This window comes from Thalassophryne amazonica, chromosome 13 (genome assembly GCF_902500255.1).
Source record: "Thalassophryne amazonica chromosome 13, fThaAma1.1, whole genome shotgun sequence".
Classification (NCBI taxonomy): domain Eukaryota; kingdom Metazoa; phylum Chordata; class Actinopteri; order Batrachoidiformes; family Batrachoididae; genus Thalassophryne; species Thalassophryne amazonica.
In genome coordinates, this window is record NC_047115.1 from 84,303,669 (window position 1) to 84,319,039 (window position 15,371).

The 15,371-nt window shown below is 40.1% G+C and overlaps 1 protein-coding gene across 4 annotated transcripts; it reads left to right on the forward strand.

Annotated features, from left to right (window-relative positions):
- The first annotated feature begins 3,515 nt into the window (after window positions 1-3,515).
- si:ch211-125o16.4 (neuroblast differentiation-associated protein AHNAK) lies at window positions 3,516-14,859 on the forward strand. Of its 4 annotated transcripts, XM_034185003.1 has the most exons (6): window positions 3,516-3,599; window positions 5,026-5,095; window positions 5,197-5,317; window positions 7,221-7,393; window positions 11,219-11,702; window positions 11,745-14,859. In XM_034185003.1, the coding sequence occupies exons 2-6, from the start codon at window positions 5,090-5,092 to the stop codon at window positions 14,471-14,473; spliced, it is 3,513 nt and encodes a 1,170-aa protein (XP_034040894.1). In that variant the 5' UTR covers window positions 3,516-3,599; window positions 5,026-5,089; the 3' UTR covers window positions 14,474-14,859. The 4 variants fall into 4 exon arrangements, with proteins under 4 accessions (XP_034040894.1, XP_034040892.1, XP_034040893.1 ...); XM_034185001.1 differs by having other exon boundaries at window positions 11,219-14,859; XM_034185002.1 differs by having other exon boundaries at window positions 3,559-3,621; window positions 11,219-14,859.
- The last annotated feature ends 512 nt before the right edge of the window (window positions 14,860-15,371 follow it).

The window sequence follows — 15,371 nt, forward strand, 5'->3', positions numbered from 1 at the left end:
CCCCAGAACTGTAGTCGTGTTTGAATACATTGCAAGTAGATCATTTACCACTTTAGTGAGAGCCGTCTCTGTGGAATGATATTTTCTAAAAGCAGACTAAAAAAAGATTATTCTCTGTAAGATAGTCCACAAGCTTCTATGAAACCACTTTTTTCCAGAATTATTGAGCAAAATGATAGATTTGATATCGGCCTATAGTTTTTCAATACACTAGGGTCAAGATTAGATTTCTTAAGTAATGGTTTAATCACTGCGGATTTGAAACATTTAGGAACAGATCCAGAAGTTAATGAGAGATTAATTATTTCCAGCACAGTCGGCCCAAGAGTGGGCCACAGGTTTTGTTATTATAGGATCAAATAAGCAGGTTGTGCTTTTTGTAGACTTTCCGAGTTTTGTCAGCATGCCTAGAGAGATACTATCAAATTCTGTAAATCTAGGTAATACCTCAGTAATGGCGCCCACCTCAATAGCAGGGTGTAGTGGCTGGGTTAAGCCATGCTGGGATATGCTCAACTTAATGTCGTCTATTTTCTTCTTGAAGTAATCCAGGAAATCTTGAGCTGTAAAAGGAGAGTGAACTACAGGTGGTTTTCCATGTATAAGTGTTGCACTAGAGTGTTGAACTAGAACTTTGAGATATGAGTTAAATGATTACTAAGGATAATTAAGAGTTCAGGCAGATGTCTGGCCCCAATTTCAAACTTGAGGAAATTTTGCCACATATTTCAGAGTATCCAAAATTTGTCTTGTGTACTATTTTATTTCAGTTTATTTACGAGAACAGCTGGATATTAATACACCCAAGTACATCCAATTCCCATTGCACTGTTGTTTTTGGACATGTGCTGGTACATTTGCAAAACCCTGCTTGCACGTTTCTTCCACACTTTTCCAAAAAGCTAAAATGTTTCTATTAACATATCAATTCGGTCTTCTGTTGAAAATCGCAGCATATGCTTTTCATGCGTTTCATGTAACAGGACAGGGATTAGACAGAGGTTTCAGGAAGTTCTGATTCCTGTGTGTTGTACCCACTTGTCTACTTTAACCTACTTTTACTAAATGACACTCCCGTCTGGACCAGTTAAATTTCATTATTAATGATTTATCCCAATGTCACAAATTATTTTCAACATTTAAACTTTTGCAATTGCTCACAATGTAATATATATATGTTGCAGACATGAACAAGTGAAGCTCATCAGCATCTCACCATGTCATTGAGATCCTTCAGACTTTTTTCAGTAAATGCTTCTGGAGAGTATTAGCATGGCTAAAAATCTTCAGCTTCGTCCCCCAGACTCCCCAAATATGGCCCTCTTAACCCACAAAGCATTTTCTTTATTTGCATTTTCACATGCCTGGAAAAAGAGTCCTCACCATGTAATTTAGGTCCTTCAAACATTTTTTTTTCAGTAAATGCTTCTGAGGAACATATGGATGGCTAAAACTCTGCAGCTTCTGGGGGACTTCGTCCCCACACCCACCACTTCACCCCTGTTAACCCCCTGCCACATTAAGCATTTTTTTATGTTGTTGTAAACTCACATTCTAACTTTTCAAGCCACTTCACACTGTAGGGCTGCACAATATGACCAAATTAACTGAACTTTCAGGTCTTCTTTTCAAATCAAATCAAATCAATTTTATTTATATAGCGCCAAATCACAACAAACAGTTGCCCCAAGGCGCTTTATATTGTAAGGCAAAACCATACAATAATTACGGAAAAACCCCAACGGTCAAAACGACCCCCTGTGAGCAAGCACTTGGCGACAGTGGGAAGGAAAATTAAGAAAAAACTCCTCTACACCACTCCACCAGGAAGCTGTATTTTATATTTTTAATTAATTTATATCAAGTTGTAGAGATTTGCTTTCAGTTTGAATTTAAGGAAGATAAGACATTAGAAAATTGCTGTTTACTCACCAATATAACTAGGAGTCTGTGGTTCAGATGATGTGGTTGAATTCAAAACTGGCTCAAACATTTTTCTTCTACTAAGGTGGATTAGAACTTTTTTGTGGAACACAGCACCAACAACATTTGACATTTCCTGTTTCACTGTGGACTCAAAATTTGGGACTCCCTGTACCATGAGCGAGCTTTGCGTGGCTTCACTCGTATAACTTTTTTGTAGAACTTGAAATTTCTTCATTTAACATTTTCTACATTTAACACTGATCCAGTGTCGCAGACCGAACGGTCCGCCCTTAAAAATCGGTCCACCTTTTGCATCTGTGCATGCCTCATTTCGGACCACAGCAACTCATCTGAGACGGAGTCTCTTCTCCCAAAGAAATCAAATGGATTAATGGGATTATTAACCATCAGATGATAAAGGTAAAACCTCTTAAATCATTCTAAAGTCAGTTTTAAGCAGAAATGAGGCCGTTTTAAGCAGAAACTCCATGTGAAATTCCATGATGCATTGAAATGTCAGACGCACAGTGAACGCATCAGCTAGCACCTCATTCAGTCGCGATGCACTGATCGCTTCTGCCACCTTTTATGATGATATAATGCTGAATTTCTGTGGAAATGATTGTTGTATAAAAGCTTCAGATATCTGTCACTGAGATAGATGATGACTGGAGTGCAGTTTGAAGCGGAAATCATGAGGGACCGATTTTTAGGGGGACCAATTTTTAGGGTGACCGTTCGTTTGGCGACACCGGATTTGATCCAGATTACAGATTTTGTGGCCATTTAAATTTAACACTGAAAACCTCATTTAATATATATTTTGGATTATATCTTAATCAAACGCACCCCAGTCATTCTCATATTTGAAGTGACATGCAGACTGTCACTCACTATCTCCTGACAAAGTGTGATCCGGATCAGATCCAGATTGTAGATTTTGTGGACATTTGAATTTAACATTGAAAACCCCATTTAATGTACATTTTACATTATATCTCAATAAAAAGTGCCTCAGTCACTCTCATTTTTCTGTTATGGATAAGCAATGACAACTGTGCACAGCAGAGATAACCAATGTTCTGTGAAAATTATCTGAAAGAGAATTCAGAAACCAAAAAAGTTTCACACCACAAAAACTTTGATTCAAGTGCATGAACTAAATACATCCTCCCGACATCTGATCACGTCTGATTTAACTTATGAAAAGTCACTTCTAACAGGACGTTGACCTTGAACATTTTTTTCGAAGGTAAAATTTTGTGGAATTGGAAACTAGTGTTGGTGGAGGTTTGTGCTGTCGTTTATAAAATGTCAATGTTAATATTTCAGCGTTGTTTTCTTTGTTGTTGTAGGGTTTCGATCTGTTAGTCTTCAAAGCAACAGAAAATCTAAAGTGGCTGCTGGGACACGAGCTGATCTCAGTGAGTTTGCAGACCTAGTCAGTCCTGTTACCGAGGAGTGGTGCTGTGCTTTCGCTCGGGTTTCGGATGCCTCTGCCTCGCTCTGGGATGGGGGGGTAGTGAGAGAGGAGGGGCAGATGCCACCTGACCTGTTTGTCCAGATGTCACATGTGTAGGCATTAAACCTGCACGTCCATCCTGCAGAGGCAGAGAGAGGAGCAGCGCGGCAGGAGAGGAGACGGCTGAGCTCTCAGCAGGAGGCCGTGCACGGTGAGCCCAAAGCCTTCACATGGTGACAGCACACAAATATTAGACATATCATAACTCTACACTCATACAAACACTATTTGAATATATTTCTTTGTTTTTTGCAAATGTTTTTTCACCGTAATCAGAGTGAAGATGATTGACAGTTTTCAGCCGGCGTTGGTGCCAACATTCACTGATGTATGTTGTGTTTGAGGGTTTGGTCTGTTGACTCTCCAATATTCCTCAGCCGACTCTGATGAACAGGGTTGGAGCCGCGTAATGAAGTGGGCCTGTTTGGAAGCGTTTACTGATCTGTGTAGAAGAGCTTCCTAACGTTTGATGCCCAGTTTTAAACTGCTGCTTGAGAACATCAGGTTTTTGTTTTACTTTGCCTGAAATGCTGCTTGTGGACCTGTGGTGGTGGACGTGAGTTGCCATTGTTTCTTGTCCCTTTGAAGATGAAGGAAACCACTGGACTCGCAGATCCAGCGGGCGGGTGGTGGACAGACGAACATGCCTTTGCATTAACATGTAAACGCAATCTGAGTGGAACAAAATGTCCTCGAGTGCCACGTTTTGATTGAGGCTGGTTAGCAGCATCACCTGACTTAAATTCGCTGTTCTGCACGCACAGCTGCAGGAGAACATGGTCCTCAGGTGTTGGGGTGTGACTGTGTGTTTATGTGTGTGTGTCAGTCAGCACACAGCCAAACCAACTGGTTTTGACAGAAACACTCCCCAGACCAAAACTGGCAGAACACTTGGATTCCTGAAGGTGATAGATTGTGTGTGTGTGTGTGTGTGTGAGAGAGAGAGAGAGAGGGGCAGCTGAGGAGTGCTGGCTGTGTAACGTCAGGCATAGAAAATAATGATTTTATTTTTAAATTGAGCCCTTTTTTCATTTCTGCTGGGGCCGTTTGTCCTGTTCCATTGATTTTGTCCTTCAGCAGCATCAAAGCTCTTTACCCATGAACGCTGCAGGTTACTGTGCTTTAATCTCAATACAAATCAGATTACTGTGCTTTAATCTCAACACAAATCCGCTACAAAGAATCAAACCAGAGCATGAGTTCAGGCCGTCACAGATGGGGGGGGTCTGGAACACTTAAAATGACAAGAAACATTCAGGCAAATGGGAAAACAGACGAGCAAGAAGAAAACTGCATCAGGCAGTTTGACTGGCTCAGAACCATCTCACCAATAACAAAAAAGAAAATGGCGCTGACACATACTGAGGTCTGGCAGTGGTGGAGGATCAGGTGATGGGTGTGGCACAGAAGGAGAATGTGGCACAAGAATGAGGGCAGGGCAAAGTGCGACAAATCATAAATACTGGACTCCTCGAAGGTTCCAAAGAAAAGTTATTGTTTTTACATTTTTATCCAGCATGTGGAGATCGTAGTTTAGTTTTCATCATATAAATTCACACCTCTTTCTTATTTTACAGATACGTTTGCTGTGGTCAGTGCAGTACAATTTCTATGACATGTGGATATAAACACACCTAAGACATGATGGTACGGATGAAGAATGTACACGAGAGGAAAAATGTTGAATGGTGTCCGCCTTCCATAAAGACAGAGCTTTAATGAAGTTGATGTTTGTGTGTTAACTGCAGAGTGAAGACAGTACGACAGGACTGCTTTCTGAAATTCTGTCCATGGACACGTGCAAGAAAGGCGTTGGCATCCCCGGACTCACGGGCGCCACTAGCACAAAGACAAGCGGAGTGAAAACAGGTTCAAAATTACAGGCTAAACCCTCCAGTGTTTAAATCTTTACTGTCTGACATCACAGAGGGCTTCTAATGCAGGTCCAGCTTTTATATATATATATATATATATATATATATATATATATATATATATATATATATATATATATATATATACACACCTCCGGGTGCTCTGGTTTCCTCCCACATCCAGAGACATGCGGGTTAGGTGGATTGGAGTCTTTAAATTGTCCGTAGGTGTGTGTGGGTGTGTCTGTGTTTGTTTGTGGCCCTGCGACAGACTGGCGTCCTGTCCTGGGTGTACCCCGCCTCGCACTCTATGACTGCTGGGATAGGCTACAGCCCCCCGCGACCCTTAATTGGACTAAGCGGTAGAAGATGAATGAATGAATATATATATCTGTAAAAAGTTTCAAATTCATTGAAATAGTTTTGAATGTTTTTGTTTTGAATGTTTTTAACCGGCCTGTGAATGTAGACTATCTCTAAAAAGAATAAATACAGATCTAACCGGCATTGCTGAGCTCACCACTGACCTTGTGCAAGGTCAAAATAAAATTTAATAGTTTCATCATGAAACTGTTGTGGTGTTATCATGTGCACTAAGTTTCAGAAACTCTGGTAGCTTCCTGGTGGCCACAGTTGCAATTGAAATGTGCCCAAATATCAAACTTGTCTTTGTGATGTCACCTTGTGCAATAAGTTTCAATTTGTTTTTGTCAAGATATCATAAATGGTAAATGGACTGCATTTATATAGCGCTTTTCCATCTGAATCAGACGCTCAAAGCGCTTTACAATAATGCCTCACATTCACCTCGATGTCAGGCACTGGGAGCCTTAAGGACCTTGCCCTGTAAAAGAGTAAGGTCCTTAAGGCTGGGATTTGAACCGAGGATCCTCCGGTCTCAAGCCCAACGCGTAACCACTTGACCATCACCTCCCCGATGTAGTAATGTGTTTCATGTAGTAAACAAGGATTCAGCCCTCTGGTGGCTGCAATTATAATCAAAACACATCCAATGGCAAATTTGTCTGAGGTCTTACATATCACGTTTCACCTTTAAGATATCACGTAGGCATCAAGCCCATGGACACGTAGATACACACGAGGATACGAGCAACACCAGAACTGGTACATCTTTAGTGATGCACGTAAAAACACACAAAACCAACCAAAGAAAAGCCCACACACATCTTTCACAGGTTTATTTTGAAGATATTGCTGTAGCACACGCGTCCCATTTCTTCCTGAATGTTTTAAGTGAAATTCAAGAGATATTCAAACAGAAATGTTGTTGTATGTGTCCCCTGCCATGTTTAAAACCATTTGGCTATGAATGTGATGATTCTGTTTCTTTTAAAGGGAGTAATTTAAATCATGCTCACTGTGACTAAAAAGCATAAACATTTGGGGTATAAAAATACATCATCAAATCATCATCAAACAAAATATGTAATTTTATCAGATGCTTATATACAACTGTGTCACAGCTGTGTATCAGTAATGAAAAGGATGAGAATATGTTGATATCATAGATTATTTATCAAATATTAACATATTGATTTCCAGTTGATACATAAGGATAAAAAAAACAATCATTTAGTTAAAATTTATTATTAAAAATTATAATTATACTATTATTAAGATGTAACATTACCATTTTAAAACAAAGGAAAACACTGTACTTTACAGTTTTATTTTTTATCACTATCATTTAATTTGAATAGATTCTTTGAATGTATTCATGTTAATCTTCATTTCCACATTGAACTTCTTAAAGATGAAATTGTAAAATAAATCATAAAGATTTATCATCAAATTCCTCTAATCTTTTCTGAAAATACCAAAAAGAAAGTATAGCAACTGCAAAATGGTTTTTGAAGAGTCGTTTGTTATTTTTGCAGATGAGACTGTGGGAGCCACCATACGTCTGGACCACCTCAGCCCAAATGAAATCCAGAACATCATGTCCATCTTAAAGCCGTATGATAAAAACCTTACGGTGGAGATGGAGAAGGATCCAGATGCTACCGGTGACCTTGGTAACCTGGGTTTAGACCTTAAAGACCGTTCTGAGGTAAACATCAAAATCTAAATAAAATGGCAGGACACCATGATTTGCCTCAGTAACGTGCTAAACACAAGACTGGTTAACACAGTAACACCACTGTGTTTAAGAGCAGGAAAATTATGAATAATTAATACAAGCCTTCCAGAGCAGAATGGTGGATCTCTACAAGTCAGGTTATGTATTATATAAAATTCTTAGCACTTACTACGGCGTCTACTGGAGGTTATAATTACTTTACGCTGATCGGCTCACCAACGTGGGCCGATGATCAAAGGGAGGATGATGTCATTATCTGCCCACCACTTTGGTCTGTGGTATTGTCACATAATGAGGCTGTACCTCATTCAGTAGCAGCACCTGACATGCTGTCTGTCAGACCTCCTGCCACAGGATTTCTGAAGGCAGCGTGATGACAGCGTGATGTATATTGGTTGGATGGTTGCTCCAGCAAAATCTAATGGGTTTTTCTTATATTTTGTAAAACCTACTGAGAAATAAACCCTTTTAAATTTAAACCCCCTGTTTTTATAACTAGGTAACACATTTACAAGAAATCTTACTCAGACATTAGCAAGCTAGCCAATGATACAGGAAGATCTCCATGAAACAAGTTTTATTGAAACAAACCGAACTTTGGTTCTGTCAAGCATGGAAGAAAAGCTCATATTAACAGAATTGGGTTTCCCCAATTTAAATGTTATCATTAAACCATGAGCTGTCCCACACCCCCCCAGGAACATCCATCAAGATTGGATTAGATTAGACAGAACCTTATTACTCCCCTGGGAAGACTGGAAATTGTGGTTCCAGCAGCATTGCATAGCGGTACACAGAGTATCAAAATTAAAAACAATTTGCAAATTGGAAATACAAATATAAATACCAGACATACTGATCAATACTGGTTTACTGGTTACTACTGTTCCTCTCATTCCCATCCTCTGTCTTCCTGTTACTCCTCCTCCCCCTGAGTGAGGAGTTGTACAGTCTGATGGTCTGAAAGACAAAGGAGTTTTTCAGTCTGTTGGTTCTGCACTTGGGAAGGAGCAGTCTGTGGCTGAAGAGGCTCCTCTGGTTGCTGATGACAGTGTACAGAGGATGACTGACATCGTCCATAATGTCCAGCAGTTTGTTCAGTGTTCTCTTCTCTGCCACCGTCACCAGAGAGTCCAGCTTCATGCAAACCACAAAGCCAGCCCACCTGATCAGTTTGTCCAGCCTGGATGTGTCCTTCTTGGATGTGCTGCCCTCCCATCCAGCACACCACGGTGTAAAAGAGGACACTGGCTAGTACGGACTGGTAGAATATCCACAGGAGTTTCCTGTAGATGTTTAACAGCCGCAACCTCCTCAGGAAGTCCAGTCTGCTCTGTTCCTTCATGTACAGGTGGTTGCTGTGGGTTGTACGGTCCAGTTTGCTCAAGTAACAAACACCAACCTCGTGTAGCTAATCTGAAGGAAGGGTAAATGGATGTTCATTTGATGAGGAACAGTGGATATGGTTTGTATCTGCTTGTGTCGTGTAAGTGAGTAAAATATAGCAATACCAATATGTCTGCCAATATATACATAAAAATGTCAATGATTCCTAACATTTTGCTATCAAACTCTGATGACAAAGAAATACAATTGAAACTTGATGTTTTACCGTTTAAACATCAACCTTTTCATAAATATAACCAACAATCAACCAAAGGACATTACACTTCTGTCACGTTGCCTTCACTCTGATTGACAGTTGTCTTGTTCACTTAGCATTTGCATAAAATAAGCATCTCATTTATTTTGGCTCTGCCTAGCGGGCGGCATAGCAACCACTTGTCTCTTGACAGTGTAAAATGTCCACTTGGATTGAAAATGAACAGCAGCTGTCCGACAGCCAAGGTGATTTTCAGCATTGTTTATTTGGTAGAATAAAAGTTTTTATATTGGCAAAAATAATGTTAATACCAATATGTTTGTAAAAGGGTTATATCACCAGATACTATTGGGCAACGTTGTCTTGTTTGGGGGCGGGTGATAAAGGTGTAAAATATGACACACATAGTGTACTTTCTCTACTGCCAGTGGAGAAACCGTTGCATTTTCAGTGGGTTTTTGGGCAAAATGCACACAAGCAAAGTGAAAATGCAAAGAAAAAGTGATGATGCGGTGGAAAGTGGACATGTGTTGCGGTTTGTTTATGACTCAGAACACAAACATGTCGAGGTGGTTTTGCAGGCAAGAGAACGGAGCTACTCTGGTTAGCTGTGTAGGCTAACACTTACGGACACAACGTCTCCCACTCGTCTTCTCTTCTCCACTGGGAAGCGGAAAAAAAAAACCTTTTCGTGACTGCTTCGGTGGTTGTGAAACAAAACAGTACACCACTTTTGCATGTGAACTTGTGCTGTTTGTAATTGCGCAAAGGAGCGCAAGTCCCCAAGTGGTCAGATCCCACAATATCACACAGGGTTCAAATGAGACTGCGGCGCCCTATTGGCCAACTGATATATTGGTTGATGTCATTACAACATCCAGATGTGTAAAGAGTTTATAATGGAATGGAATTCAGTAGCAGATGGAATTGGAGCCACTAGATAAAAATGTGATATCATCCATGTTTTTAAGAAAACACTCCATCACCATGACCTAAAAGACTCAGGACTTCATGAATTCAAAATTTTCTGTTTTACAATAATGGCTTCACAAGTTTTTAGATTATGGTGGTAAAGTGCTCTCTCAAAGGTGAATGATGAAAACTGAACATGACAGATTTTAGCCAACGTTTATTTATGTTAACCTATGCCCAAAACATATTCTAAACTATTACTATAGCAATGACTGAACATCTATAGCAGAAGTTCCCAAACTGGTTGTTACAAAGCCATTGGAGAGTTGGCAAAAACACCTGCTGGAAAATATTATGTTCAACAAAAACAATACATTAATCTGATTCCCTACACTCCAAATGAGAAGGAAGTAAAGACTTGATGTTCCTTAAGCAAACAGTTAAAATCAGAAGATGATGTAACATATCCTATGTTGTTATTGATATCTTTGCTGATTTTTTTTGAGAACCCCATGTTTCTGTCAAAAAACTGCTAGGCCTTGTTAATTCCTTTTTATTGTATTTACAACGGGCAGCACAGTGGCTTAGTGGTTAGCACTGCTGCCTCACAGCGAGAAGGTTGTGGGTTCAATTCCCGTGGCCTTTCTGTGTGGAGTTTGCATGTTCTCCCCGTGTTTGCGTGGGTTTCCTCCGGGTGCTCCGGTTTCCTCCCACATCCAAAGACATGCAGGTTAGGTGGACTGGAATCTTTAAAAAAAAATTGTCCGTAGGTGTGTGTGTGGGTGTGTCTGTGTATGTTTGTCTATTTGTGGCCCTGCGACAGACTAGCGTCCTGTCCTGGGTGTACCCCGCCTCGCGCTCTATGACTGCTGGGATAGGCTCCAGCCCCCCGCGACCCTTAATTGGACTAAGCGGTAGAAGATGGATGGATGGATGTATTTACAACATACAGCTCAGATTGCACCATTTCTTTGTGGACTTTACAATATCAACAGCAGAACACAACCTTTGTCCCTTTACCCTTTATTCATTGTAAAGGTCAGACTGAATGAGGGGAGCTGACTTTTTTACTAAGGGGGTGGGGGGCATTGGTGTACCTTGTCTTCACATCAACTTGACTAATTTTCCTCATTGTTTTTGATATAAAGTTCTTCATTCACTTTAAACAGAATTCTGATGCACATGGGGCAGTTGCTGCTTATAGCTTGATTTCTTATCATTTGTGTCACAAGAACTGTTTCATATATATATCTATATGTTTATTGCTTGATTATTAACAGATGCTCCCAAATAGTTACAATCTGAAGAAGAACGTGTCACTGGATGCATCAGCCATGGCACCAGATATGTCGCTTGATGGTCCAAGTGGAAGGATAAACATGCCAGAGAGGTTTGGGAGTGGCCTAAGTGGTCCCAGTCTGAATGGAGACCTTCCCAGTTTCACTCTAAACAAGCCTTCAGTTGACAGTGGTGGCACATTCTCGATACCGACAACAGGACTGAATGGAACTAATGTAAAAGGAGATCTTGGTGGCACCTTCAAAGCACCGGACTACAACCTGAAGCAGGATCTGTCACTGGATGCATCAGCTAAGGCACCGGGTATTTCCTTAGATGGCCCAAGTGGAACGCTAAATGCGTCACAGGGGTTTGGGGGTAACATAAGTGTTCCAAATGTCAATGGAGACTTTCCCAGCCTTAGAGTCAACAAGCCTTCAGTGGACAGTGGTGCCAAGGTCTCAATACCCAAGGAAGGACTGACTGTACCAAAAATTAAAGAAGCAGATCTTAATGTCTCTTCTCCAAAGCTCAGCACCCCCAGTGATTCACTTGGCATTAAGAAACTAGAGATCAAGAAAGGTGGAAAGAAATACATGCCCCCCAAATTTACAATGCCAAATTTCAATCTACCGCAAACCCAGGTTCCAACAGGAAAACTGGATGACATAGATGTCAGTGGAGCTATAGACACACAATTCAAAGCCCTTGAACTTGACACTAAAAATCCAGACGTGGCATTAAATGGGCCAAAATTGGATTTCAGTGTTCCTGATGCAGATGTTCAAGCCCCAAATTTGGACATTAAATCCCCATCTAAAATTAACTGGCCTCATTCAAAGATTAACAAACCAAAACTTCACATTCCAATGGCTGATGCAGCCTTACATACACCAAACGTTGATGCGACTCTCCCCAAAGCTGAGATTGAAAGTCCAGATTTCGATGTTGAAGCTTCTGCAGGTAAGATGAATTGGCCGCATCTGAAATGGAAGAAAGTCAAAGCACCTAAGGCTGACATAAATGCAGACATGAAGCCACTAGACACAAATCTCTCAGCTCCATCATTTGAGGGGAAGATTAATGCACCCAAAGCTGAAGTAGATCTTCCAAAAGCTGACCTTAAAAGTCCTGATTTTCATGCTCCAGATTTGGATGCTGGTGCTACATTCGGGAAAATCAACTGGCCTCATTTGAAGGCAAAGACTCCGAAAGTTGAGGGTTTAAATACTGATATAGATGCAGATCTCAAGTCAGCTGACCTAAATGCGGGACTTACTTTGCCTAGTGCCCATCTTGACAAACCGTCCTTGGATTACAATGCCCCAAATTTAGATGTGGACACACCATCTGGGAACATCAAATTACCATCTCTTAAAAAGCCCAGATTCTCGGGGCTTAACTTGAAAAGTCCAAATCTTGATGCAGATGTTTCAACACCAGACTTGGCACCAAAGATTGATGGTGACATCAATGCTCCACATCTTGAAACTTCAACTGGGAAGTTCAAATTGCCACATTTAAAAAAGCCAAAAGCCCCAGGTTTTAAGGTTAAAAGTCCGGATTTGAATACAGATCTTTCAGCACCAGACTTGAGTCTTAAAGCTCCAAACATTGATGGTGAACTTAACTTGCCAAAAGCTGACCTGGAAACCTCCAAAATAGATATTGATACTCCAGATTTAGAAACTTCACCTGGGAAGTGGAAATGGCCAACTTTTAAAAAGCAAAAAGCTCCAGGTCTTAAGGTTAAAAGCCCGGATTTTGATACAGATCTTTCAGCACCAGACTTGAGCCTTAAAGCTCCAAACATTGATGGTGATCTTGAATTGCCAAAAGCTAACCTGGAAGATTCCAAATTAAATATTGATACTCCAGATTTAGAAAATTCACAAGGGAAGTGGAAATGGCCAACTTTTAAAAAGCCAAAAGGCTCAGGTCTTAAGCTTAAAAGTCCAAATCTAGATGCTGATGTTTCAGCACCAGACTTGAGCCTCTCAACTCCACAGATTGGTGAAATAAAAGGACCTGAAGTTGATCCACTGAAACTTGAATTGGAAGGCCCAAAATTAGATGCACCAGACATTAAGGCTCCATCTGGAAAAATAAAATTCCCCACTCTAAAGAAACCAAAGCTTAGTACCTTAAAAGGACTAAAACATGACATTAATGCTGATGCAAAGATCCCAGATGTGAACCTCAAAGGTCCTAATATTAATATGGACACCCCAGATACTAGTCTCTCTCTACCGAAAATTGACACTCCAGATTTCAGTGTCACCACACCTGATATTCAAGGTCCAGATATAGGTCTAAATAGTGGAGACCTCAAACTTGACCCAAAATTAAAACTACCAAATGCTGAAGCCACTGCACCTAATCTAGATCTCAAAGCATCTGGTCCCTCTTTGAAAGCACCTCAAATACAAGGTACTGCAGATCTTGACATGAATTTGCCAAAAGCTGATCTCAAAGCGCCAAAGTGGCCCAAATTTGGCTTTTCAAAGCCTACGGTGAAAGGACCAAACCTTGATGTTGATAGTGATCTCAACGCACCAAATCTTAGTTTTCCAGATGGAAATGTGAAGCTCAGTGGAGCTGAGTGCAACCTATCTTCACCACAACTTAATGGAAACCTCTCAACTCCCACAGCTGGTGTGGACGCCTCATCACTAGAGGCACCAGAAGTACTTGTGAAACCTCCAGCTGTAAATACAGCTGTTGAAAAGCACAAATTTCCACATTTCAAATTTCCCAAGTTTGGCTTTTCAAACAGTGAAGGTAATGTGGAAGTAAATGGTGTTGATGGCGAAGTGACCCCATTTAACACTGACGCAGCAATGCCAATGTTCAATGTGCACAAACTGCCAAAAAGCAGCAATGACGACACTGCAGAAATTAGTGATATGTTTGAGCAACGAAAAAATGAAATTGAAGCAAAAGATTATCTCATGCGCAAAGGGGTCTGCTTGCCAGTCCTAAATGTAAAAAATAAGACAGGAGAGAAGGTGGACATTATGGAGAGACTGAAAAAAGCTAAAGAAAAAGTGCCTATTTTTAATGTCTCACCAACAGAAGCAAGAACCAGTCTTGATGCTGGTGCCGATACAGGAATAGAAAATTCTAGTCTGTCGATTGGGAACACTTTCAAAGTTGAAAAACCTGAGTGGAACCTGGAACGCCCAAATATTTCTACAGATGAAAATGATAAATTTAAATATGGGCTCTCAAACATGCTTGGTTTGAATACTGAATAAAACAGGTTCCTAATTCAAATGAATGTTCACTCCTGAAACTTTGTAAATACATGTAAAAAGTGAAAATCTTGTGACTATGAAGACATAATCACAAGCTTGAAATCATTTTTAATTGTCTGCAGTCATTGCCAGCTATGCTTTCCTTCTTGTATAATGACATTAGGTAATCTCATGAAGACATCTGTTTTTGTAAGTGCTTTGTATATTCATGTTATTTATATTGGCTTATTCTAAAGTTGATTTGGAAGTATGATAAATAACTGCCTCAGTATTGCATGTGATTGTATTCAGCTTCTGTTTCTTATAAATGCAATATTTTTACAAACTATACATTTATGTGTGAGTAAATATATAATCCTTTGTTCAATAAACAAGATAAAACACCAGAATGCTTGTCATGCATAACTATTTCAAATGAGCATCGTGGGCGTGGCATATGCCCCCACTACTATGTTAAGTAGGTGTATGGTTTTATAGAATAATGAAGTCTGGAAATTATTTCTACAGTTAAAAACTGGTACTTTATCAATGATTTATGGTGTAGTTGTGTTGCAAAGATTGTCACTTTACAATTGGTATGTGGTGTATTGACGCCCATTTTCAAAATGAGATTTCCTTTAAACCATCACCAACAAATGGTTTCAGTCAGATTAGGTGTTCTTTCATTATTGCACAAAAACAAAAATCAAGATGCATCTGTAGTGGCCATATTAAGTAAGAGCTATTTTAAAAGTGAACCCTCCTCTCACCTTCCTCAGTACACCACCAAGGAATAATTTAAAGCAGATGAGGCTGTCTTTAGTTATTGTGTGGAAATTAAAATCAAGATGGTGCTATTTGACGTCAAACAATCCCCTGCCTCCAGTCTCCCCCAATTCCATGTTCATAGTAGCCATAT

Coding starts and splice junctions, on each gene's coding strand:
- si:ch211-125o16.4 (XM_034185001.1), top strand. Junction 5,318..7,220: donor GACAAGCGGAGTGAAAACAG/GTTCAAAATTAC, acceptor TTATTTTTGCAG/ATGAGACTGTGGGAGCCACC. Junction 7,394..11,218: donor ACCTTAAAGACCGTTCTGAG/GTAAACATCAAA, acceptor GATTATTAACAG/ATGCTCCCAAATAGTTACAA.